Below are 27,831 nucleotides of genomic sequence, written 5' to 3'. Positions count from 1 at the left end.
CTTACCTAACTAGGCTCAGAACAGAATGATCTTGCTTTAGGTGTGCAATTCCTGTTCCAGATAAAGCACTCAATGGAAACGGGATGAGTTGTTTTTTGTGCCCTATATCTAAACCCGCACTGTTACAAAATGAGAACAGTCCTACCTTCATTGTCCTCCAAAGAAAAAAAACATGCTAAGAATGAAAAGCTCTGAAAGTTCTTTGAGCTTCTCAAAAGCATACCATCCTTGAACACTTCATTGGATGTCCTCTGCCCCACCCCACATCCTCGCTTCAATCCTAATTATTGCCTATCTTTCCCAATTAAATGGAAGTCACTGGCAGGCGTAGGGGCAAAAATATCCATCAGATAAAGTCTACAGGGTACATCTAAAGAAGACATCTAGTGATTTGTGGAATAAGGCTTTTAGAAGTGTCAGTACTTCACGATGTCATTTTCACTAATAAAAAGGTATCAATCATCAGTGTGACAACTGTTTTAGTATTGCTCTGCATTATTTGACCTCTCCTCTAAATCTATAGGTTTTACCTGATTTTCTTTGTATTTACTCAACTTTAACTTCATTCAGTAGTAACAAGTCTCTTTTCCTGCTAGCGAGCTGCAAAGGTTTTCTTTCTTCGAAGAGCTGCATTCTAGACCTCAGGTAACCCTAAAAAGGAGAAATATGGACTACAAATGAGTCACTTGCAAATCATTCCAATGACAGCCCCTGTCTGGGTTAGTCACAGCATCACCCCATCCTGGTATGCAGTACTTGTCGCCTAGTAGGTCATCAGTAAATACCAGCTTTATGAAGAAAGGAAAACAATTCGCGTGTAAGGGTGGGCAGCCTTCCATAAAGGAACAAATTGTGAACTAGGGTTCTCAAGATACCTTTTGAACTAAGCCCTTCATCTTAACTACTTTTGGACTAGGATGAAAATTTTACCAATGCTTTCCCAATTAATTTGCCCTTCGCGGCAAATTAATTAATTAATTAATTAATTAAAAGACTGTGACCAGAGCTTCCTTTTACACCCATGTCCTCCATAGGCAACTCTCCTCTTTCTGATCAAGAACAATTAATTGCGCACTGCTTTGTCGGCCTCAGGGACCCTAGAGCTAGGGACGATAGGCAAGATGGACTGGAGCCTGAACCCCCGGGAGTGGCTCTCTTCAAAGCACGAAAGGGCTAGGGACGTCTTCCGCCATACCCTCAGTCCTACCACGACTCCAGCCCGCCCTCCCCCGCTTCGCTCTCCAAGCCCTTTCCCTCCCTCTCCCAGCTTTCCGAGTATGTGCAGCCACTACCCCCGAACCGCCAACGATCCCTCTTCCGCCCGGCGCTAGGTGAACGGGCGGGGTAGGAGAGCACCGCTTCCGCGTTGGTGAGCGGCGTAGGCCTTGACGTCACTGCGCCCAGACGTCAGGCCGACGTGCGGCCCGGTCTCCCGGGAGACCGGGAAAGCCGTTTCGCATCTGGTAGCATCGAGGTGTAGGTGAGAGATAATGAATGGCTTCCTTGAGCCCCGGGATGACCTGGTCCCCCGGGATGCAGTTCCGGAGCGGAGGCGTGTTGGCATCCAGGGAGAGGGCCGGAAACTGAGCCACGGCGCTGCGGCGAGGGGATGGGACTCCGAGCCTCGCCTCCGCTCCGCTCTGCGGCCCCAGCTTTGTGTCCGCGAGCCCGCCGGCTCCGGCGCCCTCTTCTCCCCCGGAATGCGCGGCTTGGCCTCACCCCTGCGCCCTCCTCTTTTTTCTGCCACCGCGGTTCCCGAGGGAACGGGGTTAGAAAGGGACAGATTTCAAAACCCTTCCAGCAGTTTGGCTGGTCTTGCAGTGGTTTCTATTTGGAAAATCCTGCCTCTTCAGCAAGGTTTTAGGTCGTGAACTCCGTTTCACCTGACTCTGACCTGCTCTTTTGTGGGTGATTCACTCCAGGGGAAGTTCTTTATGAGAAGGCCTGAAAGCTGAACGTGAGTTAATGGCCCAACGTGACACTGGTGTGAAGAAGGGATTCGGAAGTGAATAATCATGGACATTTCTGAATTTTTGACATGTTCCTCGTTACCCTGTTTGCGGGTTCACAAATACCTACGTAGCTGCTGTCAGTTATTACCTCACCTGTTGCTGAAGGGCAGTCTACGCGTGTGTAATGTCAAATAATAAAAGGGGCTCAATAAAACAGGCAAAATAATGTAAGGATAAATTAAACATTTTATTGTTGCCAAGAGGAAAAGAGACTCCCCCCCTTTTTTTGAGAAACCTCACATTTGTGAATGCATCCTCTATTCCTTTAATATATATATGCAAGTCTTTTTAAAGACAAAGTTTGAGGAACTGGGAACCATTTCTTTAAAATGTAAACCTTAAAGAAGACAGCGCCCCTATCACTGTATCACCTTGGGAGTTTAGCATAGGCACCTTACTTTTATTAACAGCCTGCTTTGTCTTAGCGATATGTATTCCTTCGAACAAACGCAATAAGATAGCACAGATGGCTACTTCAATTTCCAGGGGAATTTAAAACGAATTAGGAAAGAATACATAGTAAGCTGTGTTGAAGACAAAGTTACCATTTACCTTGAGAATGTGTATGTAATGGATTATATCTGCTTGGCTGTATAAAAAAATGAGATTTCTTTGTTTTTGTATCTCAGCAGATTGTGCTGTGCGTCAGTCTGGTTAACTGCTAATTCAATAATAAAATTGTTTTCTTTCTGCATTGTGGAGGGATTTTCTGGGTTGGCAGTGTATTTTGTTTTAAATTTTTCCTTAATAATCAGAAACTGCCAATTTTTCCCCTCAGTATAGTAAGGCCACAGAGTCGGAACGAATTTACAGACAATGATGGTATTTACAGAAATAAAAAACTTCCACTGGTGCCTTGTTTATACCATCATTAGATTTATGCTCTCAAATAATTTTATGGGTGGAATTTTAAAAGGACATTTAGTTGATAATTTTAGGAAAAATTCTACTCCCAATACAATTTAGTTAGGACCATGCCATCTTATTTTACTGATGGTGAGTGCCACTGTAAAATGGTGGAAATGAGAATAATGAATCTTCTGTGAATAATAAATCTTCTATGAATAATGAGCTCTTGCTACATCACAGAGACAGTTTGCCTAACTTTAGATGATATACTTGGCCATGTGGGCCTATGTTAACCATGTCAGTTAACTTTACCCCCACCCCAGTTAACTTTACACCCCCCTCCCACACACACATTTTATATGTCTGTATAGGAAGGCAGCTTATTAGTTACTTGTTTTAAATAGCAGCTCATTAAAACATGGGCTTTGTACTAACACACAAGATGCGGAATCTTCTCTTCCACTAATGGTTGCATAATTTAAAGAAATGCTACCACTACAGGAATTTTAGTCAGCTACAATGTCCCTGCCACCTTGCCCCTGCTGGGGTTGCTGTCTGTGACAGAGTGCTGTGCCTCTCCAGTCTCTTTGCCAAGATCCTGCCCTGATCAAAAGCAAATAGCCTCAGGAAGTCTTTACTAATTCTCCACTCCCTTCAGAAAAATGAGACATTTTTCTTCCCTGAATTCCTATATTGTTCCTTCTCTACAACTCCTGACACACAGGACTTCTTCCCAGCTATGGAATTATGTCTGTATCATCTTTCTCTGCTGGCCCCTTCTATTGCCCACTCTCTCTATATATATATACACACATCTCTCACTCATGCAACTGGACTGTCTATTCTTTCCCAAAGTGTTCCTCTATCTTGTGTGTTATTATGAAAGTAGTGATAGAGTTTTACATTGAATTATGTTATATTAGAAAATGAAAATCTATTAAAAGTAAATCAGCTGCACAAAAATATGCAAATGCTTATCTTAGGTAATATTGACACTTGGCTTCTCATGCTTTGACAACTCTTCTGTTCAATGCCTGCATACCATACTTAGCCTGGTACTTTTTTTTCCTGTACTTCATCATTTAAACCAGCATTCATGTCACAATTGCTTTTCTTATCTGCTGGATTAATATATTTAGATATTTTTTATCAGTTTTTCAGAAAAAAAACTGAATGAGTGGATCTGTTTAAAATAAGTGATCCTTACCAAGTATTTGCAAAGCAAATAATAGTAAACCAACACAGAAATTAGAATTAGACTATAAAGTTCTGAAGAAAGAAAATACCATTTCTAACTGAAAAGACTCTTATGTCCTTCCTATTCTATTGGCTTAATAACTGAAAGCCACAGTTCTACCTTTTAGCACTGAGTTGAAACAAATACCTATTGAAACAGTTATCATTATTCATCCCCAAATACTCCCAGTAATTTATATCTTTTAATTTGAATTTTCTTCATACTATTTCAGTTCTAACTATTGCCATCAATGTTTTTAGCTTATTTTACTTCAGAGGTCCCTCAGCATATTTTGAGAAATTATGGATCGTCACATTCCTATATATGAGCTACCTGAGGAAATCCAAAAGGTATGATATCATAATATGTTATTACAGTGTAACATTAGGAGTATGTTTACATAATTCCAAAACCTAGGGGAGTAAATTCAGAGTTTTAATATTTGTTTTGGTCAGGGGATCTGTGTTGAAATTGGTATGGTAGTGAAGGGAATAATCACAGTGGCCAGAATTGTAGAATTCAATTCAGTGCAAAGAATGTTTGACCTGTGGAAGAAGACAGATATATAATTCCAGCATAGTATTTGACCAGGTGTTTGCAGAGCCCTTGTGAAAAGAGGGCCCCAGGAATGTCCAAATAGTATATATATACATATATATATGTTTTTCTAGCAACTTCTCAGGAAAAAAACCTGAAACAAATGGATCTGTTTAAAATTTTAACTGATCCTTATTCTGTATTTGCAAAACAAATTAGTTTTAAACCACTGCAGAAATTATAACTGGTTTGTAACTTTTTATGATGCTGAGCTTTTAAGACTCTCTCTCAGGGTCTATTTTAGTTTTACCTTAATTCTTGTAACTTACTGTGCAACAGACGTTGTTTTAAGCCCTTACATATATACCAGCTCATCTAATCTGGTTAACAATCAGTTCTCTGCAGTTCCTATGTAACCTCCTCCCTGTTCTTATCTGTCCTCCCATATTTCTTCCATATTTAGTTTGGCAATGAATACAGTGTTAAGAGTATAATTTTAAAAATATCTCTTTGAAACTGACTGGCAAATTGTGAATTGAAACCTCAAACCTTAGCTATCATTAATCATTCAGGTTCTTCAGTAAATCTGCAGTCATCTCTCAATTAATGACCAATCTGTTATTTTTAATTAAAAATTGCAGTCAGCTCTAAGATATGCTTTTATCCTTTGTGCATGCTGCTTTGGGCTGCCTATTAGCATTAATCATACCCCTGATTTAACTTGATGTGGGCTGTTATTGTATGTCCTTCAGATTTCTATAAACTGCAGTAGGAACTAGAAGGGAAGTCCAGTTACTAGAGAAGACCTTTTAAACCATCGTGTTAAATTTGCTTCACATTTTAAGTTAGGTATACAAGTTAGTAAAGAGCTCAGCTATGCTCCACTTACCTGAGAAATGGTGCTTATGTGGATTTGAAGTCATGGGCTGTCCTTCCTCTCTCCCGCAGCTGAGTTCCTTTCATTATTGGTGTGGCAGAGATTAAGAGAAATGAAACAATCTCCAAAAAACAATACCCATACTTCAGATCCCAGCCATGTGTCAGGAAAAAGATATATAATGACATGTCTAAAAGACAGTATATGATTTATATGTCATATAAGATAGTACTTTCTCTGAGGGTGGAGAAGATGGGGAGAGCAATCCCTGAGTACCAGGAGGGTCAAAGGAGGGTCTTTATACCAGGAGACAGAACTGAAATTGACTCTTGAAAGCCAAGTATCCCTATAGACAGATAGGGAATAGGGTATCCTAGGCCAAGGGAACAGAAGCTTTTACTGGTGAGAAAAGCTGGCCAAGTTAAGGAATAGTTAACATTGTAAATGTTTTGAATACATGAAAGAGTATATATTTATTTTTTACATGGTTTTTATAAGAACTGTGAATTTTTTCTCATGTTTAAGGTACTTTACAAGTAAGTTGTTTAAAAATGCTAAAACCAAGCATTTCATAAATCTCCAATTATGTTTTCAAAGCAGGAATGGTAGGCAGCTATCCATACAGTACAGACAAGTGGGGATGCCAGGAGAGGCTCAGCTGCCTCAGGCCCTGGACAATATACTGCTTGTAGCCCTTGTCCTGTTGAATGTTTCAGATGTAAGGTGTAGCTTTGCATTTTTTTCATGCCTATATCAGATGCATTTATACAACAAAGATTTATTGAGTGCCTATTATGTACCAGCCAAGTACCCAGAACTTGATTACAGATCAACCAAAATGTGTACATGCATCCCACAGCCTATTAAAGCAGTCTAGGAATAAGTCAGTTATTTTCTTTCCATAATTTCTTACCTATGTTTGATTCATCTAGATTGTCCATAATCACAGTTGGTAAATTGCCTTGTGATCAGGTAGTGTATCTGTTTAGTCAGCTTGCATACATCATTCTATACAGATTCATGTTAGATATATATAAAGCTTTTAATGGTAATAGGAATACTTCATATTAGTACTATGGACTATTAAAATGATAAAAACAAATCATTTTTTTCATAATCTCTTGGAAATTGTGCTCCATTTCTCTATTGGATAAAGAACATGAGGGGGGTGCATTAGCAGCTAGTGACAGACACGTCTTTCAAAGGCTTTTTTTTCTTCTTGTTCTTCTGATAACATTTTGTGTTGGTTTTCATGCTGGCTCTTCTTTCTAGAGAAGCCCCTTCTGTTTTTCTATGTGTGCCAAGGAAGTTTAGTATAGAAATCATGGAAGAGAAGGTGAAGGGAGTGTTCCCTCTTTATTTCTTTCTGTATTTTTACTATGTGATATAAATATGTGAGAGATATTGGAAAAAGAACAGGAAAATGTCTGCACAACACAGTACTATTAATGGCAAAATAGGCAGTAGTAGAAAGAGTGGCAAGAAAAAGTAAAGGTGGTGGGAGAGATGGCCATTTAAGGGAAAGGGCGGACAACAATGGTGATGACAATAAGCTATAGTAAGAGAATCCATTACCTGACTAGGAGACTAGGATTTTAAGTCATCTGCCCATGGTCTCATCTTAGAGATTCTTAGGGAAGAAAGAATAAGATAATCTTTTGTCTCCTAGTCCTAGATCATTTTGCTTTTTATCACAATTTCTGAATGAGCATAAGACACATCTCAGACTTCCATCTCCCCAAGTGGCAGAAAATGTGAAACAGGCCCATGGGCTAGCCAGCAAGACCACACTCATTCCCTCTGTCTGCTGCTAGACAAGTTCACTTCAGTATGTCCTTAGACCATATCTCTAATTCACCTCTCTCTCTAGAGTGAGCTAACTCCTACGTGTCTCTGACTCTGATAACCAACAGCTTTGCTCGAATTTTCATCCAGTGTTCTGAAAGCAAAATGCACTTGTAATGATAGTAAAGTTCTAGGTTTAGGATTTTATTGCCACAGTTTAAAATGAAAACAACAGTTATCAATCAACAGAGTAATAATTCTATATCTCTTCCTCTCCTGAATAGCAACCCATTTTAGAGACATATGAACTCTTGTTTTTTTGTTTTTTTGTTTTTAAGGAAGAAAGCAACCAACAACTTTGCTTTTGTTGCTTTTACTTGGGAACATGTGCAGAAGGCAAACAACTGTGACAAACCAGCAGAAAAAATCAGTTATTTTGCAAAAGTAAAACTGATCCCTTGTTTTTTTTTAATGGTGACAAAATGGACACTTATAATAGGATTTTAGCTTCAGAAGATTTTATTACCACAGGACACAAAGTAAAATAAAGAGACTCGAGTTGTTTATTTTACAAAACAGAAGTGGCAGTGCAGGGGCTGCAGAGCACACTGTTCTTGCTAGGATAACAATCCCTTTCCCTAGCAGTAACAGCTCATTTTGTCCTGTTTCAGTAAAGTAATTTTAGTACTTTGGAACTTTGAAATTTATTCAGAATAACAGTTTTATATTTCCAAGCACAGATTGTCATTGCCAGAAAAAATAAACAATTTTCCAGGTCATTTTGGGCCACTGTGGCTAGGGTCAGATTTTGTGTTGAGTTAAAGTAAAGGAAAAAGAAAGAGAAATGGTCATAGAAATTCCAGATCATAACATCCTGGAAAAGTAGTGATATGTGTGTATGTGTGTGGGGATGGGAGCGGCAGGGTATGTGTGTTTTGTTTTTAAGCGGTTGCAGTTTTAAAACCTAGTAACAAAAGAAATAAAGAGCTGTGTAATTTTTGGAGAGACTATTCACTTAATATTTGACTCAAAATAGTTCATTAGGAAAAACAGTTCGTTAAAAAAAATCACTATGCATCTGAAAAAAAATCTTCATTTGTCAATTTGTAGTCCAAAATACTTTTGCTCGTTGGCCATAGAGCGTCATAGAGTTTATTAAGGTGTGGTTCTCAGTGGAAAAATAGGTGCTGGAGGAAATATACTCTGGAAGAATATTTAGATAAATATAGTGTGTCAGGTACAATTTATGTATGAAGCCAACATTTCTTGAAATTTCTCAACAAAATTTCTTTATGGATTAAGCTCTGGTATTTTAGTCCTAGCTTAATATATTTTTATTATTTTTAAGTTAAACTTCTTATCTTGAAATCACTGTTGATTCACATGCAGTTATCCCATGTACTGCTCCCCCAGCTTCCCTCAATGGTGACATCTGGCAAAACTGTATTCCAGCATCACAACCAGTATCTTGACATTGATACAATCAAGACATAAACAGTCCTGTCACAATATGGATTCCTCATGTTGCCCTTTCATAGCCACATTCACCTCAACCTCTCCCTTTGTACACTTCTACCAGCCCAGCCCCCACCCTCAACTCATGACCCCTGCTGACCTTTGATCTGGTCTCCAAAAATTTTATCATTTCAAGAATATTTTATAAGTGAAATCATATAATATGTAGCCTTTTGGGATTAGATTTTTTCACTTGGTGTAATTCTCTGGAGCTTCATTCAGGTGGTTGTACGTATTAATAGTTTATTTTATTGCTGAGTAGTAGTAGTCCATGGTATGAATGTACTGCAGTTTATTTAACCTTATGAAGAACATGGTTTTTTTTTCTAGTTTTTGTCTCTTATATATGAAGCTGCTAGCTGTATATATACATATCTCCATGTGTAGGTTTTTACTTAAACATGTTTTCTTTTTCCTGGGATAAATGCCCAAAAAAGCAATTGCTAGGTTGTATAGTGGTTGCATGTTTAGTTTTTTGAGACACTGCCAAACTTTTGCAGAGGGCTGTACTATTTTACATTCTCAGCACCAATGAATGGGTGATGGACTTTCTCTGCCTCTTTACCAGCATTTGGTGTCATTAGTTTTTATTTTAGCCTTTCTGCTAGGTGTGCATTGATATCTCATTGTGGTTTTAATTTGCATTTTCCTAATGGCTAATGATGTTGAATATCTTTTTATGTGCTTTTCTGGCATCTAAGTATCCTCTTAGGTGAAATGTCTCTCCATGTTTTTTGACCATTAACTGTGGTCATTATCTATGAATTTTTTTTACTGTTGAGTTTTGAGAGTTCTTTATATAATCTAAATATTACTTCTTTGTCAGACATGTGGTTTGCAAATATTTTTTTCCTGTTCTGAAGTTTGTCTTTTCATCCTCACAGAGCAGTTTTAAATTTGGAGGAAATCCAGTTCATCAATTTTTCTATTTATGGGTCATGCTTTTGGTATCACGTGTAAAAACTCTGCCTAGTTTAGATCCTGAAGATTTTCTCCTAGGTTTTTTTCTTCTGAAATCATAGTTTCATGTTTTATATTTAAGTCCATGATCCATTTTGAGTTAATTTTTGTACAGAGTATGAGGTTTAGGTTGAGGTTCATTTTTTTTTTAACCTATGGATATTCAATCATTCCAGCACCATTTTTTGGAAAGTTGGTCTTTTCTTCACTGAATTACTTTTGCACCTTTGCCAAAACCAGTTTGGCATATTTATGTAAATATATTTCTGCATTCTCTATTCTGTTTCATTGATCTATGTGTCTGTCCTTCTGCCAATACCACACAATCTCGATGTAGCAATACAGTATGTCTTGAAATCAGGCAAAATGATTCCTCCCACTTTATTCTTTTTCAAGGTTGTTTCAGCTCTTCTAATTTCTTTGCCTTTTCATATAAATTTGAGAACAGTCCTGTCTATATCTAAAAAACATCTTGCTGGAATTTTGATAAGAATTACATTAAACCCACATATAAATTTAGGGAGAATAGATATCCTAAATATGTTATGTCTCCCAAACCATACATGAACACAGTATGTCTCTTCATTTATTTTGATCTTCTTTGATTTCTTTCCTCAATGTTTTGTAGTTTTCAGCATACAGGTCCTGTACATGCTTTGTTAGATTTCCACCTAAATATTTCATTTTTTGAGCAATTGTAATTGGTATTATGTTTTTAATTTCACTGTCCATATGTTCACTGGCAGAATATAGAAATACAGTTGGTTTTTGCATTTTTATCTTGAATCATTGACCTTGCTGACATATTAGTTCTAGAAGTTTTTAGTGTAGATTCCTTGGGTTTTCTATGTAGATAATCATGTCATTTCAAGTAGGGACAGTTTTATTTATTCCTTTCTAGTACATATGCTATTTATTCCTCTTCTTGCCTTATTAGTCTGGCTAGAACTTCCAGCATTATGTTGAATAAGAGCAGAGAGAGGGGCTATCCTTGCCTTTTTCCTGATCTTAGGGGAAAAAGCACTCAATTTTTCACTGTTAGCTGTAATGTAGATGTAGAGCTTTTGTAGATGCTCTTTACTAAGTTGATTTTTAAATCAGTAGTGCAGCAAGCTTGACTTATTGATGAGGCAGTGTTCTGAAGGCCTTGTAATGTGTGCAGGTGGTCTGTGTGACTAATGGTTCAAAAGGTTCACCATCCTGTTTCAAAATGTTTCTCCCAATCTGGATGAAATTTCACTAGATACTCATTATTTTGAATAAAAGCATCTTTTTTTAATGCAAAACCTCATAGAAAATGTTAATATTTTGTACTGCTGTTCTCTCACCTTTGTGCAATAGTTTATATGTTTATTTCTTCCAATTCAGGCATAAAAAGCATGGAATGGGTCGGGGAAGAAAGGAGAAACGTTCTCTGGAGCAGAGTATGCCTCAGCTGGGCAGCAGGAGGTTATAGAGTGCCTTTTCTAGTTGAAGCACAGATAGGAGCCTTGAAAAGGATCTGAAGCCCAATTTAACCTTTCAAAAATATGCATAAGTTTTTATATTAAATAACTATAATTTTTAAAGTACAGATGCATCATTTTAGAAGTTTATTTTATAATTTATTTTTAAATCATTCTGCATTTGTTTAATATGCTGTAATTGTTTATGCCTCCTCCAAGTGTCTCTTGTAGAAAGCAGAATCATCCTGCTAATGATAGCCCTTTGGTCAAGAATGACAGCATGTCATTATTTTACTTACAAAACAACGAGATGTTATAACACCAAGTTATAAGAATGAGGTACAAATTATATTTTACCAAAAAAAAAAACCCAGATAACTTTTACTTACTTCGTTTGGGAACATAATTATAGTATTTCATAGCTTCTCAAGTTTCACAGAAATGTCCTAAGTAATTAGCCCACACAGACACTAAAATTTGGAAGGGTTATTATATTTTTTCTGTTGCAGTTTTACTTACAGAAAATTATTTACATTTTAATAGCATTGAAAACTTCTGTACAGTATACTTTTTTAAACATAGCTCACTCAGAGATCCAGATTGTATGAGGTGAAGTCAGAGACCATGCTTATGGACCTATTATTTTATAGTTTGATTGTCTTGTTTCCTAGATCATAATGATGATCATGTTTTGGCTTTCCTTGCTGAACTAGCAGATCTGTTCTATAAAATGTATTCCTTCACTTATTTTGGCTCCCTCCACCCCATGATTACTATGGTGGAATAACATTCTAATAGGTTAGAATGTGGAGTTTTTGCCATTTATGTTTTGTCCTCAGGCTGCAAATAAGCTTCATCCAGCAAGAATTTTCTTTAAAAAAAAAGGATAGGGCACTTTGCCAGGAGCACAGCAAGAAATGTGATTAATAGGCAAAAGGTTAAGGATGAAAGTGCCTTGGAGTAAGCAATATAATTTTCAAATTGATGAGAAGGAACCAAAACTTACAATGGGCAAAGGGATTGTTAGAATATAACTGCTCTGAATTAGTTCAAGTGTCTTGACCAGAATGAATTGTATTCCCAAGGACTTCCGGTACCTTTGAGGGGATTGCAGAGCTACTCATGGTGTTCTTTAGGACATGTACAGAGTAAGAGAATAGCATACAAATGCCATGCCAGGCTTAAAATGACCATAAATTACAAACAGTGGACTCAATTTTAGTTCCAGACAAGATTCTAGAATATATTATTGAAAGGTGATTTGTGAAAATACGTTAGAGAAAACAATTCACCGTGGGCCATTTTTATGTTCATTAAGAGAATCAGCATAGGCCTTGCCACTCCATTTTGTGTAGAGTTACTAGGTCCAGAAATTGTAGTAGGTATAGAATATAGGGATTTTATGAAGGGATTTGACAAAGTTTATTATAATATTCTTGAAAACAGTATGAATAAAAATAGGCTGGTTATAAAAATAATTGGTTAGTTTAATAACCAGTTGAAGAATTGTCCCTGAAATGTGCTGAGTAATGGATCAGTATCAAACTAGGAGATATGCTGTGGAATTCTATCTTCAGCTTTGTCGTATTCAACATTTTTTTATCAATGAATTAAATACTTACATCAGCAACTTACAAGGACCAAATCTGCAGAAGAGCAAACCTTTGAATTTCCTGAATACCAAAGTCAGTAACAAAAAGCTGAATATATGACATATATATATCTTTATATATCTGTTTTCTAAGTTACTTGTGTGTGTGCGTGTATAATTTATTTATTTACATTTACAATTACGTTTATCATTCTGCCCTTGGATCTGAAAAGTCAGGTTTTCACATAATAGAATTGGGGCTATTGGTTGCAAGGAATAGGTAGCTTAAGAAGGAAAAGAGAGACTAGTGGAGTAAGATTGAGTATAGATCCCAAAGGGCAAGTAGGGCCGCTAGTCTCAAGAGGGACTGAAGTGAGGACTTGGAAGGTCAATGGTGCAAGACAATGACTGATTCCATTTTTTTCCTCTTACTCTGAATCCACAATGTCTTTGTCTCATCTTCTCTCTCATTCCAGTAATGTGACTTACTCTGTACCTTGCACATGACCCTTCTTCATCATGGTTGCTCTCAAGGTGTCCTAAATGCCTGCATCTTACAGGACTTGGCTCATCTCAGTGTAGTTCTTGGTTCTTCTAGGTCTGGCACTCAGTCTTTCCCCACCAATCAGCCATTGCTAGGATGGATGAGTAGAGGAGGTTTTAGTCACATTACCAAACAGAGCAGCCAGGACTGTAGAAAGTAGATTATTTAAAAAAAGGGGACATAGGTGGGTAAGAATGAATTGGTATATTCAATATAATGAGACATGGTTTTGCACTGCAGTATTTTTTTAAATGTGAGCTTTATTAGCATAAAAGCTAGTTATAGTATATAATGCCAACATTTAACTACTGAAAATACAAAAGACCATTGTGATCTAACATAGCATTAGTAAATATTGCTAATTAAATCTCAAAATAAGGGAAGTTTGAGACCTCTCTTATTCTGTTTTAGTGAGGCCGACCACACTGAAGTATTCAGTTCTGGGCACCTTACTTTGAAACAGATATAGAACACTAGAATAAGTTTAGAGAAAATTATCTAGAATGAGAAAGAAATTAAAACCATGTCATATGGGAAATAGCTGAAGGAATTGGAAGGGTTGACCTGGAGAAGAGAAGATATGGAGTATGCCTGATAGTTGTCTTCAAGTATTAAAAAGAGGCCTGAGGCTGTTCCACATGGTTACTAGGAGGTCTAGGATCTGTGGACTCTTTAAGGAGGCAGATGTGGGGTCAGCATGAGAAAATTTCCTGATCGACAAAAGCATCAGAAGATGGAATAGGCTTGCTTCACAAAGTAGTTTACTGTTTGAGATTTGAAATAGAGACTGAATAACAACTTATCTAGGTTAGAATAAACTCTGAACCCATCCAGAGCTTGAACCAGGTTATCTTTATGATTTCTTTCAAACATGTTGTTTTACAAATCTATAAATTTGGTATCAGTGGCAATTATTTATATAGTAATTCCTCTGTATCCCACAGTATTATATGACGGTTTTTAATTTTAAATTTTTATTATTAAAGTTTAAGCAAAATTAACTATCTAAGAATTTATTATTAGTTTACTTCAACTGACTCTGGTGTAATAGCATTGACTGCAGATCTGATGACATCACTTCTAGTTACAGGAGCAGTTTCTAATCTAAGGAGAGTGCTTTCAGAGTAAGTACTCCTCGAGCAATCCAAGTGCTTTCATTTCAGTGCTCTGGAGCAAATATTTCATGAAACTGTCTCTTATCCTTTGTGAGTAGCAAGCCAAACAGAGACTACTTGAGGAATATTTATATACTTTACATAGAAAGAAAAGAATTACCTCTTTCGTGACTTTGCTAAAATTCCATTTTTTATTCACCTATGCTGACCCAGAGACATAGGAAGGAAGACCATTTTATTTGAAGGAAATAACAGGATCACCTGGTAGATAAATATGACACACATGGTTATAGACATAGGTACTGGATTTTAAAAGACTTGGGTTTAATCCCAGTTTTTCAACCCATCAGCTCCTTGTTTAACTTTCAGTAGTCTTCAGTTCCTTATCTATGAAATGGGCATAACCATACCTCCCTGAGGGGAAAACTACTGATTTAGGGAGAAGAGGTGAGGTTCAAAGTGTTTTTCTAATCTGTGGTTTTATGACAGAGTGTTAAATTCTATAAAAATTATAAAATGTTAAAACTGAATAGAAGCTTTAAGTTTACTTGGTCCAATGCCCTAATTTAAAAATGAGTAGAATAAGATCTGAAAAAGCCAAGAAGCAGCTCAGGGATCACAGAGCAACTGGCAGTGAAACGCCAATGATTTCTTCCCACCTCATGGAAAATTCATCTTAAAGCAAGAATTGCAAATATGTTTTCATCATTTTCAGTTTTATATTATGGAAATTATACCAAGAGTAAATCTTTCTTAGAAATACCATGGTGAAATAGTTGCTCTGAAAAACCCTTTTCTAATTCCAAGATTTTTGTTTCAGAGTCAATATCTTGACACTTACAAAAATTTTATCCAGATGTCGGCAATATCATAACTGTTACTCCATGGCATAGTATAGTATGCATTCACTTCATTTGACCAGCATGATTGCAGTAACACCTTCAGTTGAACTGTATTTTTCAGAATTTAAAACATATCATTTCAGTAAATATATGTTCTATTTTCTAGATGTACCCTGAAGAAAAAGTTTGTAAGTACTGTGGAGTCAGCTATCTAATTCTTCATGAGTTTAAGGCTATGGAAGAAAAAGTGGAAGCAATGGAAAAAGAGATGAAATTTTATCAAGGAAGTGTAGAACGTGAAAAGAGACTTCAAGAAGAGCTACAGTCTCTTAGACAAGATTTCGAGCACTACAGAATTGACAGTGAATCCCAAATAGAAAGGTTCGAGTATGTTATTCTTTTCTTTTATTTATTTAGTTTGAAAGAAAAGTACAGAAAATAAATAGGCTTTGAATGCTTTTGTAGGATTTCTCCGTATTAGGTATGATTTACACTTTAATACATTTGCGTGTGTTTATTAATTATTAGCAATTACTAAAAATGATTATTAATTATAGTATTGTAGTTTGAGCATTGCTTTGAAGCATATATTTACTACCTGGATAATTAGAAACCAGTTAATTCAGTAACTGTAAGCTGTGATGGGTCAAGTTTTATTTTTTTCCCCAGATACATATCTTATTAGGAAAATTTGTTCATCTAGAATCAGGTGAATTTTGGTAGTTTTGATACCTAACATCTATTTTTAAATGGCCTTGAATATTTAGATTTATAAAGTTTTCAGTTTTTATAAGGATGGCCAAACATTAAAATTGGCACCTGGTTCTACATCACTGAAATTGGAATGAAATTAAAGAATGGATTCTTAGAGCTGTCAAATCTAATCAGCAATTTAGTTTGCCTAAAGACACTTCAGTGAACTCATACAGACACTTCTACAAGGGGGTTTTTGCTGGTGTTTTATAAATTTTCCTTTTTTTCATGCGTGTATATTTCTCCATTTAAAATATCAACAGTAGATGTAAATAAACCTTGAATTAGTGAATTTAATGAATATTATATCTTTGTGAAAGTAGAAACTTTCTTAACTTCCTTAGAATAAGAACTTCTATTATATTGTATTACAATTTTTTATAATTGCATTAAATGTCAATTGAGACTGGTATTTTGTAGTCCTTTACCAAGAAAAATTTCTTTGTCATAGTTTCTTGAATTTCAGATCTGAATAATAAAGTATTTCATAATATTTGAGTGGAAAAAATTTTTAAAAATTGAAGTATTCAGTTTAAAAATCTTATTTTGGAGGGTTTTTGCCTGTCAGAAGTTCTTATTTGATGTTACACTTTACTTTCTTCATGCAAGATTGAATTACATAAGTAACACATAACATAGGGCGTAAAAGGATATATGTAGAAGAAAAGGCAAAGTTTCTTTTTATCATGCTGAATGCTTTCTTACTGGAGAGGAAATTATTTTTAATGGTTTAGTATATCTAGATCCTTCATTGTGCCTTTATTATACATATATTTCTTTAATATATGTAATGTATTATATATGTGATATGGTTTAAAAAATCTTTATCTCTTAACAGACTAGTTTTTAATATAAGCAATATATGAAATATATCATTCTGGGACTTTTGCCACTATGTATATTGAAAATTGTTCCATGTTAATCCATATAGAGCTACCTTATTCCTAACTGCTACAATGTTTTCCTTACTAAGAATATGCCATAATTTACTCAATCATTTCTCTTCGCAGTATTTAGATTATTTCTAATTTTTATTATTCCATAAAGTATTTGTATTCCTGTGTACATATGTTTTCCATAGGATAAATTACTTGAAGTGAAATTACTGAAAGGAAATGCCAATTTAAACTTTTTATGTATATTATATCAATTGTCCCTTGAGAAGATACCTTTAATTTACATTTGGTCAATAGTTTGCTAAGTGGCCATTTTCCTACATCTTGTTAATAGTGGATTCTTCATAATTTTTTTCAAATATTTACTTTTTTCTTGAGGGAAAAACGTGTTATTTCATTGTTACTCAATTTGTGTTCCTTTATTTCTAATGAGTTTGAATATTTTTTCATGTTTACCATTTACATTTCTTCCTCTATTAATTATTTGTTCATATGTGTTGTCCAAATTTCTATTGGGATATTTATTTATAGGACTTGTACTATAATAGGAACATTATATTTTCTTGCTAATATTTTCTTGCGGCTGTTTGTCTTTTCAATTATTGTATTTTTTTCCATACTACTTAAAAAATATCCTATGCCAAATTTCTGGTCAGAGTTCTATGTCAAGTTCTTTTGGTTGCAAACAACAGAAAATTATTCTGGCTAACAGCTAACCTAGATTCAGGCAAGTTGAAAAAAAACACATTTAAAACTTTTATAGTATTGTTTTAGTTAGCTTTTTAATCTATTTGGAATTAATTTTTGTGAGATAAATTTATAATTTCATGGTTTTTACTGTTTTCTAAGTGTATGGTTGGTCCCAATATCATTCATTAAATCCTTCATTTTTTCTCCCTTTATTTGAAAAATCATTCACCTATTCATTTCTATTCTTGTCTTATTTCTGGACTCATAGCAGAATGTTTTATGCTATTGATCTGTTGTCTCTGTTGTCTATCAATGAGTGTCTTAGTCTCTTTGGGCTGCTATAACAAGGTACCATAGATTGGGGGCCATATAATAATGTTATTTATTTATTTCTCACAGTTCTGGAGGCTGAGATGTCTTAAGATCAGGGTGCTGGCATACTAGTATAGCTGATATCTGGGGAATGCCTCCATCCTAATTCACAGCTGTTCGATTGATGTGTCCTCACAGGAGGGAAGGGGTGAGGGAGCTCTCTGCTGATCCCATTCAGGAGTACTTCATCCTTATGACTTAATCACCTCCCAAAGGACCCACCTCCAAATTCCATCACATTAGGGAATGGTTTTCAACTTACACATTTTGTAGGGGACACGAATATTTGGTGTATAGTAATGGGTCAACACCACACTTTTAACTACTTTAGCTTTGTGTGTTTTGAAATTTTGTAGAGCAAGCGTTTGTTTTGCTTTTTGGGTTATCCTGGCTCTTCTAACTATTTTCTCTCTGGATGAACTTTTAAATCAGTTTATCAGATATCCTAAAACAGTTTATATTGTGGTTTTGCTTGGAGTTGAATTTACTTTCTAGAACAATTCGACATCTTGAGAACTGATATCTTTATAATCATGACTCTTTTTATCCTGTAACATAGTATTTCCCCCCCATTTATTCAGATCTTCCTTAAATCCTTCAATAAAAGTTTATCATTTTCTTGCACATTTCATATTAGTTAATATAATTTCTATTGTTATTGAGAATGGGATCTTTTTCTTAATTACAGTTTTTAATTTTTCTTAATGCTACTGAGTTTTGTATATTGATTTTTTATCTAGATCCCTTACTGAATGAATTCTTTCATTTTTTGTATTTGTTTTTCAGTTGATTCTCTTGAAAATATATATTTATTTTATATATATACAAACATATACATATATAAAATAGTCATATAACAGGCAAATGTAACTATCTTACCTTTTCATTTCTAATAGTTATGACTTCCTCCTCCTTTTTGTCTCATTAACTTGGGCTGAACCTTTAAAGTAGTGTTGAATAGTACATACTTGTAGAATGCATCTTTGCTTTATTTCTAATTTAATGTAAACCTGTCCAGTGTGTTCCTGTGTTAAAACAGGATGCTTGTTACAGATTTCTTAAAGATACAGTTTATCAATTCAAGGAATTCCCTTTTATTTATAGATCTTTAAGGTTTATTTTTCAATCAGAAATAGTACGGAATTTTAATAAATGCTTTTCCACCTTACATTAGGCTGATCATATGATTTTTCTGCTTTAATCTGTAATGTAGTAAATTATATTAATAGTGAGAAAACATTATTATTTTCCCTAGAGGATAAAAAATAATCACCATTAAAATAAAATGTGTTTTGCCTCTGTACCACTAAAATGATTGCCCATATTACTAATTGTGTTTAAAACTGTTTATGAAGAGTATTAATTTTCTCAAATATTTTGAGAAATAAAATATTGTTTGTTCTTTTAAAGATGGTGTTGGATTAATTTGTCAATGTTTTACATAGATTTTTATGTGAGGTTGGCCTGCAGTTTTCTTTTTTCGTAGTATAAAGATTTGCTTACACTAGCCTCTTAATAAAAGTTAAGAAGGCTTCCTTCCATCTTTTGTGTAGCAGACATTTGAATAACACATAGTGACCTGTTCCTTGCAACATTGGTAGATTTCCTTCATAAAAAATGTATCTTTTTGGCATAGTAAATTTTGACAACCCATTATATTTCCTCTGTAATTATTGGTTTATTCATGGACTTCACCTCTTTCTGAGTCATTTTTGGAAATTGATATTTTCCTAGAAAATCAAGCATTTTACTAGCATTCCAAATTTCTTGGTATTTAGTAATATGTAGTATCATCTTATTTGAAAGTTTTCCTCTTTGTTATTACCCCCTTTCTCTTTTCTTAGGTTGATTATTTGTGTTTGATTAAGAGAGAGAGATGGAATCAAGAGAGAAAGAGAAAACTTTTTTTCTAGGAAAAAAAGCCGAATTGTTTATTTTATTGGCCTTTTCAAAGAATCAGATTTTAGCTTAATTGATCAAATACATTTCTTTTCTATTTCATTAATTTACACTCTATTATCCTTTTAAATTTTTCTAGTTTTTTATTACTAGTTACTTCATTGAAGGTTTGGTTGTTTTCGGTCTCTTTTTCTAGTAATTACATTTAGAGTTATCAAGTTGCCCCGTGGTAACAAGCTTTGGCAATAACAAATATTGACAATAGTGTTCTGTTTTCATTTACTTTTAAATAAGATGGAAATTCAGTTTTTATTTCCTTTTTAATCTAAGTAATTCTTGGAAGAATATTTCTGTTTCTAAGTGGATAGATTTTTTTTGCTTTTTATTTATGTGTATTTTTATTCCATTGTGGACAGAGAATATGACTTATTTAGAAGAACTTATCCATAACTTATTTAATAAACAGTGAGTTTTGGAAACACTCCATACCTACTTGGAAAGGATGCATATTCTTTGTTTTGGGGATATAACTTTTTAATAGAGACATTAAATCAATCACACTGGTGAATTGTGCTATTCAAATTCTATACATCATTACTTATATTTGTCTATTTCATTTGACAAATCATAAGGGAATATTAAAGTCCTCCAAGATAAATGAAAACTTATGTTAATATGATATATAGGACTTACATTTTTGGATTACGTATTTTTTAATATAGAATATTCTCCACCTACCTCGTTTTCTAATACCTGATTTTTTAAAATTAAATTTTGTGTCCTTATACTTCACAAATGTTTTATGCTCTAAAAAGTAATAATAAACTAATTTTTGGAGAAGTTTTAGGTTCACAGAAAAATCTAGTGAAAATTACAAAGTTCTCATATACCCCTGCCTCACAAGTTTCCCTGCTATCTATATACTACCCCATAGTGATACATTTTTTACAATCAATGAACCTGCCTTGACACATTATTATCACCAAAAAACCATCATTTATATTAAAGTTCACTCTTGGTGTAGTACATTCTCTGAGTTTTGACAAGTGTATAATGACATGTATCCACCATTGTAGTGTCACACAGAATAGTTACATGTCCTAAAAACCTTCTGTGCTCTGCCTGTCTGTACCCACCTTCCTCTAAGGACTGGTAACCATTGATCTATTTGCTGCCTCCATAGTTTATCTTTTCTGTAATGTCATATAGTTGGAGTCATACAGTATGTAGTCTTTTCAGATTAGCTTCTTTTACTTAGCAATATGCATATAAGTTTCCTCTATGTCTTTTCATGGCTTGATAACTCATTTATTTTTAGCACTGAATAATATTCTATTTTCTGAATGCACCACAGTGTATTTATTCATTCACCTACTGAAGAATATCCACATTGCCTCCAAATTTTGCCAATTAGAAATAGCTGCAGTAAATACCCATGTGTAGGTTTTTGTGTGGACATACATTTTCAACTCCTTTTGGTAAATACCAAAGAGTGTGATTTCTGGATCATATGGTAAGAGTATGTATAGTTTTGTAGGAAGCCAGCAAACTGTCTTCTAAAGTGTTTCTGTCATTTTGCATTCCCAGCAGCAATGAGTGAGAATTCCTGTTACCACATCTATACCAGCATTTGATGGTGTTCATGTTTTGGATTTTGGTCTAATATGTGTGTAGTAGTATCTCATTGTTTGAATTTACATTTTCCTGATGACATATGATGTTGAATATCTTTTCATATGCTTGCTGTCTATATATCTTTGCTGAGGTGTTTGTTCAGGTCTTTTGCCCAGTTTAAAAGAGATTGTTTTCTTACTGCTGAATTTTACAATCTCTTCATATATCTTGGATAACAGTCCTTTATCAAATGTGTCTTTCACAAACATTTTCTCCCAGTCTGTGGTTTGTCTTCCAATTCTCTTGCAGAATAGAAGTTTTTAAATTTAATGAAGTCCAGCTTATCATTTTTTTCTTTCATTGCCGTTGGTGTTATATCTAAAAAATCTTTGCTGTACCCAAGTTCATTTAGGTTTTCCCCTATGTTATCTTCTTGGAGTTTTATAGTTCTGTATTTTACATATAGGTCTATGATCCATTTTCAATTAGTGTTTATGAAGGATGCTGGGTCTGTATCTAGATTCTTTTTTTGCATGTGGATGTTTTTCAGCTGTTCTTCTACCAAGTGTTAAAGAGACCGTCTGTTGGATTGCATTGCCTTTGCTCCTTTGTCAAGGATCGGTTGCCTGTATTTATATGGGTTTATTTCTGGACTCTCTATTCTTTTCCATTGATTGTCTGCCCTTTCACTAATACCACACTAGCTCGATTATTATAGCTTTACACTAGGTCTTGAAGCCAGGTAGCATCAGTCCTCCAACTTTGTTCTCCTTCAAAACTGATTGGTTATTGCAAGTGTTTTGCCTCTCCACGTAAACTTCAGATTGTCCATATCCACAAAATATCTTGCTGAAGTTTTGATTGGGATTGAATTAAATCTATAGATCAAGTTGGGAAGAATTGATATCTTGATAATATTGAATCTTTCATCCACAAACATGGAATCTCCCCATTTATTTAGTTCCTCTGTTTTTGTACATTTGAGTTTTGTATGTTTTCCCCACATAGATCTTATACATATTTTGCTAGAATTGGTTAAGGTTATACCTGAGTATTTAATGTTTTTTGAGGGGGCACTAGTACAAATGTTAATATGTTTTTAATTTCAAACTGCATGTGTTCATGGTATATGGTAAATTTGTTGATTTCTGTATATTAACCTTGTATCTTGCAACTTTACTATAATAACTTATTAGTTCCAGAGGTTTTTTGGTTCATTCTTTTAGATATTCTACATAGGTCATCATGTAGATTTGCATCCCACAAATTTCTGTAAAGTTGTGTTTTCAATTTCAGTTAGTTCAAAGTATTTTTCAGTTTCACTTGCAGTTTCTTCTGGGACTTATATGTTATTCAGAATCATGTCATTTAATCTCCAAGTATTTTGGGATTCCCCAGCTCTTTCTGTTTGATTGCTAGTTTAATTTCATTGTGGTATGAATGCAGACATTATATGATTTTTAGTCTGTCAGATTCATTAGGATGTGTTTTATGATCCAGCATGTGTGTGAATGTTTCATGTGAGCCTGAGGAGAATGTATGTTCTGGTGCTGTTGGATGGAGTAGACCACAGATGTCAATTGTATTGATTGATGATGCTGTCCAGTTTAACTTATGTATTTCCTGATTTTCTGCCTGCTAGATCTATCCATTTTTGATAAAAGGATATTAAAATCTCCAGTTATACTAGTGGATTCATCTGTTTCTCATTGTAGTTCTGTATGCTGTTGCTTCACATATTTTGATCCTCTCTTGTTAAGGATTATTATGTCTTCTTGAAGTTTATCATTATATAATACCCCTCTTTATTCCTGATAACTTTCTTTGCTCTGAAATCCTCTGTTTAAAACTAATATAGATACTTTTTCTTTTGATTAGTATTAGCATGATATATCTTTCTCCACTCCTTTATTTGTAATCTATATGTGTCTTTATAGTTAAAGTGGGTTCTTACAGAAAACATATAATTGGGTATTGGTTTTTGTCATCTCTATCTTTTAATTGCTACATTTAGACTATTGACATTCAAAGTAATGATATCATTGGTTCAACAGCTACCACTTTGGTACTCTTTCTATTCTTATTTTTGTCAGCCACACTTTTTCTGTCTTTTGTGGATTTAATTGAGCATTTTATATAATTCCATTTTTTTTCTCTTTTAGAATGTCAGTTATATTTTTGTCACTTTTTTTAGTTGTTGTCCTAGAGTTTGCAATATATATTCACAATTAATCCAAGTCTACTTTCAAATCACACTACACTGCTTCTTGGATAGTGCAAGTACCTTACAGTAACAAAATATACCTAATTATTCTCTCCCAACCCTTGTATCATTGCTGTCATTCATTTCACTTATAAGTAAGCATACATAAATATCTATATATTTTAAATGCATTCATAATGAAATATATTGTTGAACAATTATTGGTTTGAATGAACTGTTAACCTGTTAGACTAATTCAGAATAAGTAAAAGAAAAATCTTCATTTTTACCTTCACTTATTCCTTCTCTGATATTCTTCCTTTCTTTATGTTGATCTGAATTTCTGTCCCATATTCATTTCCTTCTTTCTGGAGAACTTCTTTTAACATTTCTTGCAAAGTTGATCTGTGGACAACAAAATCTCAGTTTTTGTCTGAGGAAGTCTTATTTCTCCTTCACATGAGAAGGGTAATTTTTCAGGGTACAGAATTCTAGGTTGGTGGTTTTTATCTCTCACACTTTAAATATTTCCCTTCAGTCTTGCTTATGTGATTTCTGAGGAGAAGTTGGATATAAGGCATATCTTTGTTGCTCTATAAGTAAGGTGTTTTCATGCCCTGGCTTCTTTCAAGACTTTTTTCTTTATCCTTGATTTTTTTTTGTAGTTTGGCAATGATACACTTAAGTGTGGTTTTGGGGGCATTTTTCCTGCCTTGTTTCCCCTGAGGTTCCTGAATCTGTGCCTTGGTGACTGATGTTAATTTGGAGGAAATTCTCAGTCATCATTTCAAATATTTCTTCTTTTCCTTTCTTTCTTCTTCTGGTATTCCTATTATGTGCATATATTATACACTTATAGTTGTCCCAAAGTTCTTGATATTTTCTTATATGTTTTTTCTCTCTTTTTTATTGTCTTTGCTTCTCTATTTTAGAAGCTTTTCAATTCTGTTGTCATGTCCTCAGGCTCAGACATTCTTTCCTCAGCAATGTCTAGTCTACTTATGAGCTAATCAGAGGCGTTCTTCATTTGATGTCTAGCATTTCTTTTTGACTTTTTTCTCAGAAGTTTCATCTCTCTGCTTACATATCTATCTGTTCTTGCATGCTGCCTACTTTTTCCATTAAAGCCTTTTTCACATTCATCATAATTTTTAAAAATTATAGTCTGATAATTCTAACATTCCTCCCATATTTGACTCTGGTTCTTATTTTTTCTCAGCCTCTTCAAAACTGTGTTTTTGCCTTTCAGTACACCTTGTAATTTTTTGTTGAAAGGTGAACATGGTGTATTAGGTAAAAGGAACTGCAGCAAATAGGCCTTTAGAAATGCGGTGGTAATGTGGGATTGAGAAGGCGAAGTGTTCTATGGTCCTATGATTAAGTCTCAGTGTTGTAGTGAGCCTATGCCTCTGGACTATGAACTTTATAGATGTTTCTCAGTTGCCAGAGAATCTCCTAACCCCTGCTTTTAGATGAGACAGGATGGTTAGAGTGGGCTGCAGTTGGGTTTTTCCCTCTGCCAGGTCAGTTAAGCTCTGATACAAGCCCATCAGGTTAAGCTCTGATATAATAGTTTCTCTGAAGGCAAGCCTTGTCAAAAAGAATAGAAAGCCCTGGCATATTTTACAATATTTTCTTTTTTCCTCTCTCTGTCCAAAACACAAGTGGAGTTTTCTGGGTAAATCACTCTGAGAACCTAGTTGGGCTACTGGAGGTAAAACTCACAAAAGTGTTGAATCTCTTCACTATGGAGTTTTTATCTCTCAAACTTGAGCACAGAGAGCCTCCATCCATTCATCAGTTACAATTCAGGTTTTCCTATACTGGCACTCGTTCCTCTGGAGGTTGTGATTCTCTGTATCCACCTTTGTCTCTCCAATTTTGTGGGCAGTAGTTTGCCCTATGACTTCACTTCTCTGACAGATATGAAAAAGAGTTGTTGATTTTGGGTTTGTTCATCATCTTTCTACTTGTTGTACAGATAGGGTAGTGAATTCTAAGCACCTTACGTTCCTGGCTGGAAACCAGAAGTCTTTTACTGCCATTTAAAAAATGGTTTATGTTTCTTTTAAAATTATTTTTTCATGTGCTGTAAGCATTCATAAGTGGACTCATTAAAACTCCTGAAGCCTGAATCAAAGTGTAGACAGCCCAAGAGGCAGAGCAGAACATGGTGAACAAAGGCAATAAACAAAAAATATGAATGCCTAAGACTTTAAAGTATGGATTTGGAGTATCTTTTTACTAACCTTGACTTTCTGATTATAATTAGCCAGTGCTGTTATTCCCATGTCAATCCCTCTGGTGTGTGTCATGGTCAAGTGTTGAGCTACAAACCTGACATTGTGGCAGAAATATCTTTTGGGGCCTCTCTGGGAGGTCTTCTTCAGAGTTGGAGAAGATTCCATTTGAGTAGTCACAGGAGATTGTGTGTTTGTAGACAGATTGATACTGCATAGCCAAATATATCATCATTATATCTAATAGGCCTATCTGTTTATTTAAGCTTATTGAAACTATTAGTTTAAGCTATGATACTCACCAGCTGGCCAGAATGACATGTAACAAATTATACCTTTCACAATCATCACAGTGTAGCGGCACTGATCACAGATGGATGTTTATTTCAAAGAATTAAAGAACCACAATTACATATTATTGGTCAGAAATTTGTGTTTAGGATTGAATGGATTTTTTACACTTAACTCTAATTTGGAGATCATTGAGGATTCACATGTAGTATAAGAAATAATGGGGATCCTATGTACCCTTTAGCCATTTTGTCCCAGTGCTAACAGCTTATAAAACTATAGGACAATATCACAACCTGGATATTGACTTTGATAAAGTCAAGATACAGAACAGTTCTATTAGCAAGGGTTCATCATGTTGCCCTTTTATAGCCAAAACCACCCTTCTCTCTCCTCCATCCACGACCCCTGTTAACCACTATTTCTATAATTTTGTCCTTTCAAGGAAAAACCTTTCAAGCATGTCATATATGGAATTATACAATATGAGTTTTTTGGGATAGGTTTTTCACTCAGTGTAATTTTCTGGACATGCATCCAAGTAAGTTCTATATATTAATAATAGTTCAGTCCTTTTTATTGCTAAGTAGTATTACATGGTATGGATTTACCATATTTTGTTAATCATTCACATTAACCATTCTCAGAAGAGCATGTTGGTTGTTTTCAGTTTTTCACTATTACAAAGGAAGCTGCTATGAATATGTAAATACAGATTTTTGTGTGAACATGTTTTTTTTCTGAGATAAATACCCAGAGTGCAGTTGCTGAATTATATGGTAGGTACGTTTGATTTTATAAGAAACTTCCAAATAGTGTTCCATTGTGATTGTTCTATTTTTATTTTGCATTTTTCACCAGAAATAGATGAGTCATCCAGTTTTTCTGTGTACTCACCAACACAATATTTTATTTTGGCCATTCTGATAAGTATATAGTGGTACCTCTTTGTGGTTTAATTTGCATTTTCCTGATAGCTAGTATATTAAACATCTTTTCATTTGTATTAGTATTAGTTTACCAGGGGAGCCATAACTAAATACCAGATTGTGTGGGTTAGATAACAGAAATTTATTTCTCACATCTTTGGAGGCTAGAATTCAAGATCAAGATGCTGTCAGATTTGGTTTCTGACCAGGTTTCTCTTTCTGGCTTTCAGATGCCTGCCCACCCACTGTGTCCCCATATGACCTCTTCTTTTTATGTGTGCAGGTAGAGATATCTCTGGTGTCTCCTTCTCCTCTTGTATGGACACCAGCGTTATTGGATTAGGGCCACACTCTCATGTCATTTAATCTTAATTACCTTCCTAAAGGCTCTGTCTCCAAATACAGTCACATTAGAGGATATGGCTTCAACATAGGAATTTTGGAGGGAACATGTTTGATCCATAACAGTGTGCTTATTTTGCTCTGTGTATTCTCTGGTGAAACATCTATTCATATCTTTTGCTTATTTTCTAATTGGAATGTTTATTTTTTTACTATTGAGCTTTGACAATTCTTTATATACTCTAGATACTGGTCCTTTTCCAGATATGTGGTTTGTAAATATTTTCTCCCAG

The 27,831-nt window shown here is 34.8% G+C and overlaps 1 protein-coding gene across 4 annotated transcripts in view; it reads left to right on the top strand.

Annotated features, from left to right (window-relative positions):
• Positions 1 to 386: 386 nt before the first annotated feature.
• LEKR1 (leucine, glutamate and lysine rich 1) overlaps positions 387 to 27,831 on the top strand; it is a 191,223-nt gene continuing 163,778 nt past the window's right edge. For 2 of the 4 annotated variants that reach the window (XM_036997927.2, XM_073232179.1), the window contains exons 1-3: positions 387 to 1,480; positions 4,359 to 4,448; positions 15,476 to 15,690. In XM_036997927.2, coding sequence (XP_036853822.2) covers positions 4,401 to 4,448; positions 15,476 to 15,690 — 263 coding nt within the window. In that variant the 5' untranslated portion in view covers positions 387 to 1,480; positions 4,359 to 4,400. Of the gene's footprint in view, positions 1,481 to 4,358; positions 4,449 to 15,475; positions 15,691 to 27,831 lie in introns of those variants that run through there. The other 2 variants (XM_073232180.1, XM_073232181.1) reach the window with 2 other exon arrangements.

This window comes from Manis javanica, chromosome 3 (genome assembly GCF_040802235.1).
Source record: "Manis javanica isolate MJ-LG chromosome 3, MJ_LKY, whole genome shotgun sequence".
Lineage (NCBI taxonomy): Eukaryota > Metazoa > Chordata > Mammalia > Pholidota > Manidae > Manis > Manis javanica.
Note: the sequence above shows the minus strand (reverse complement) of the source record. Positions and strands in the feature narration are given on the sequence as shown.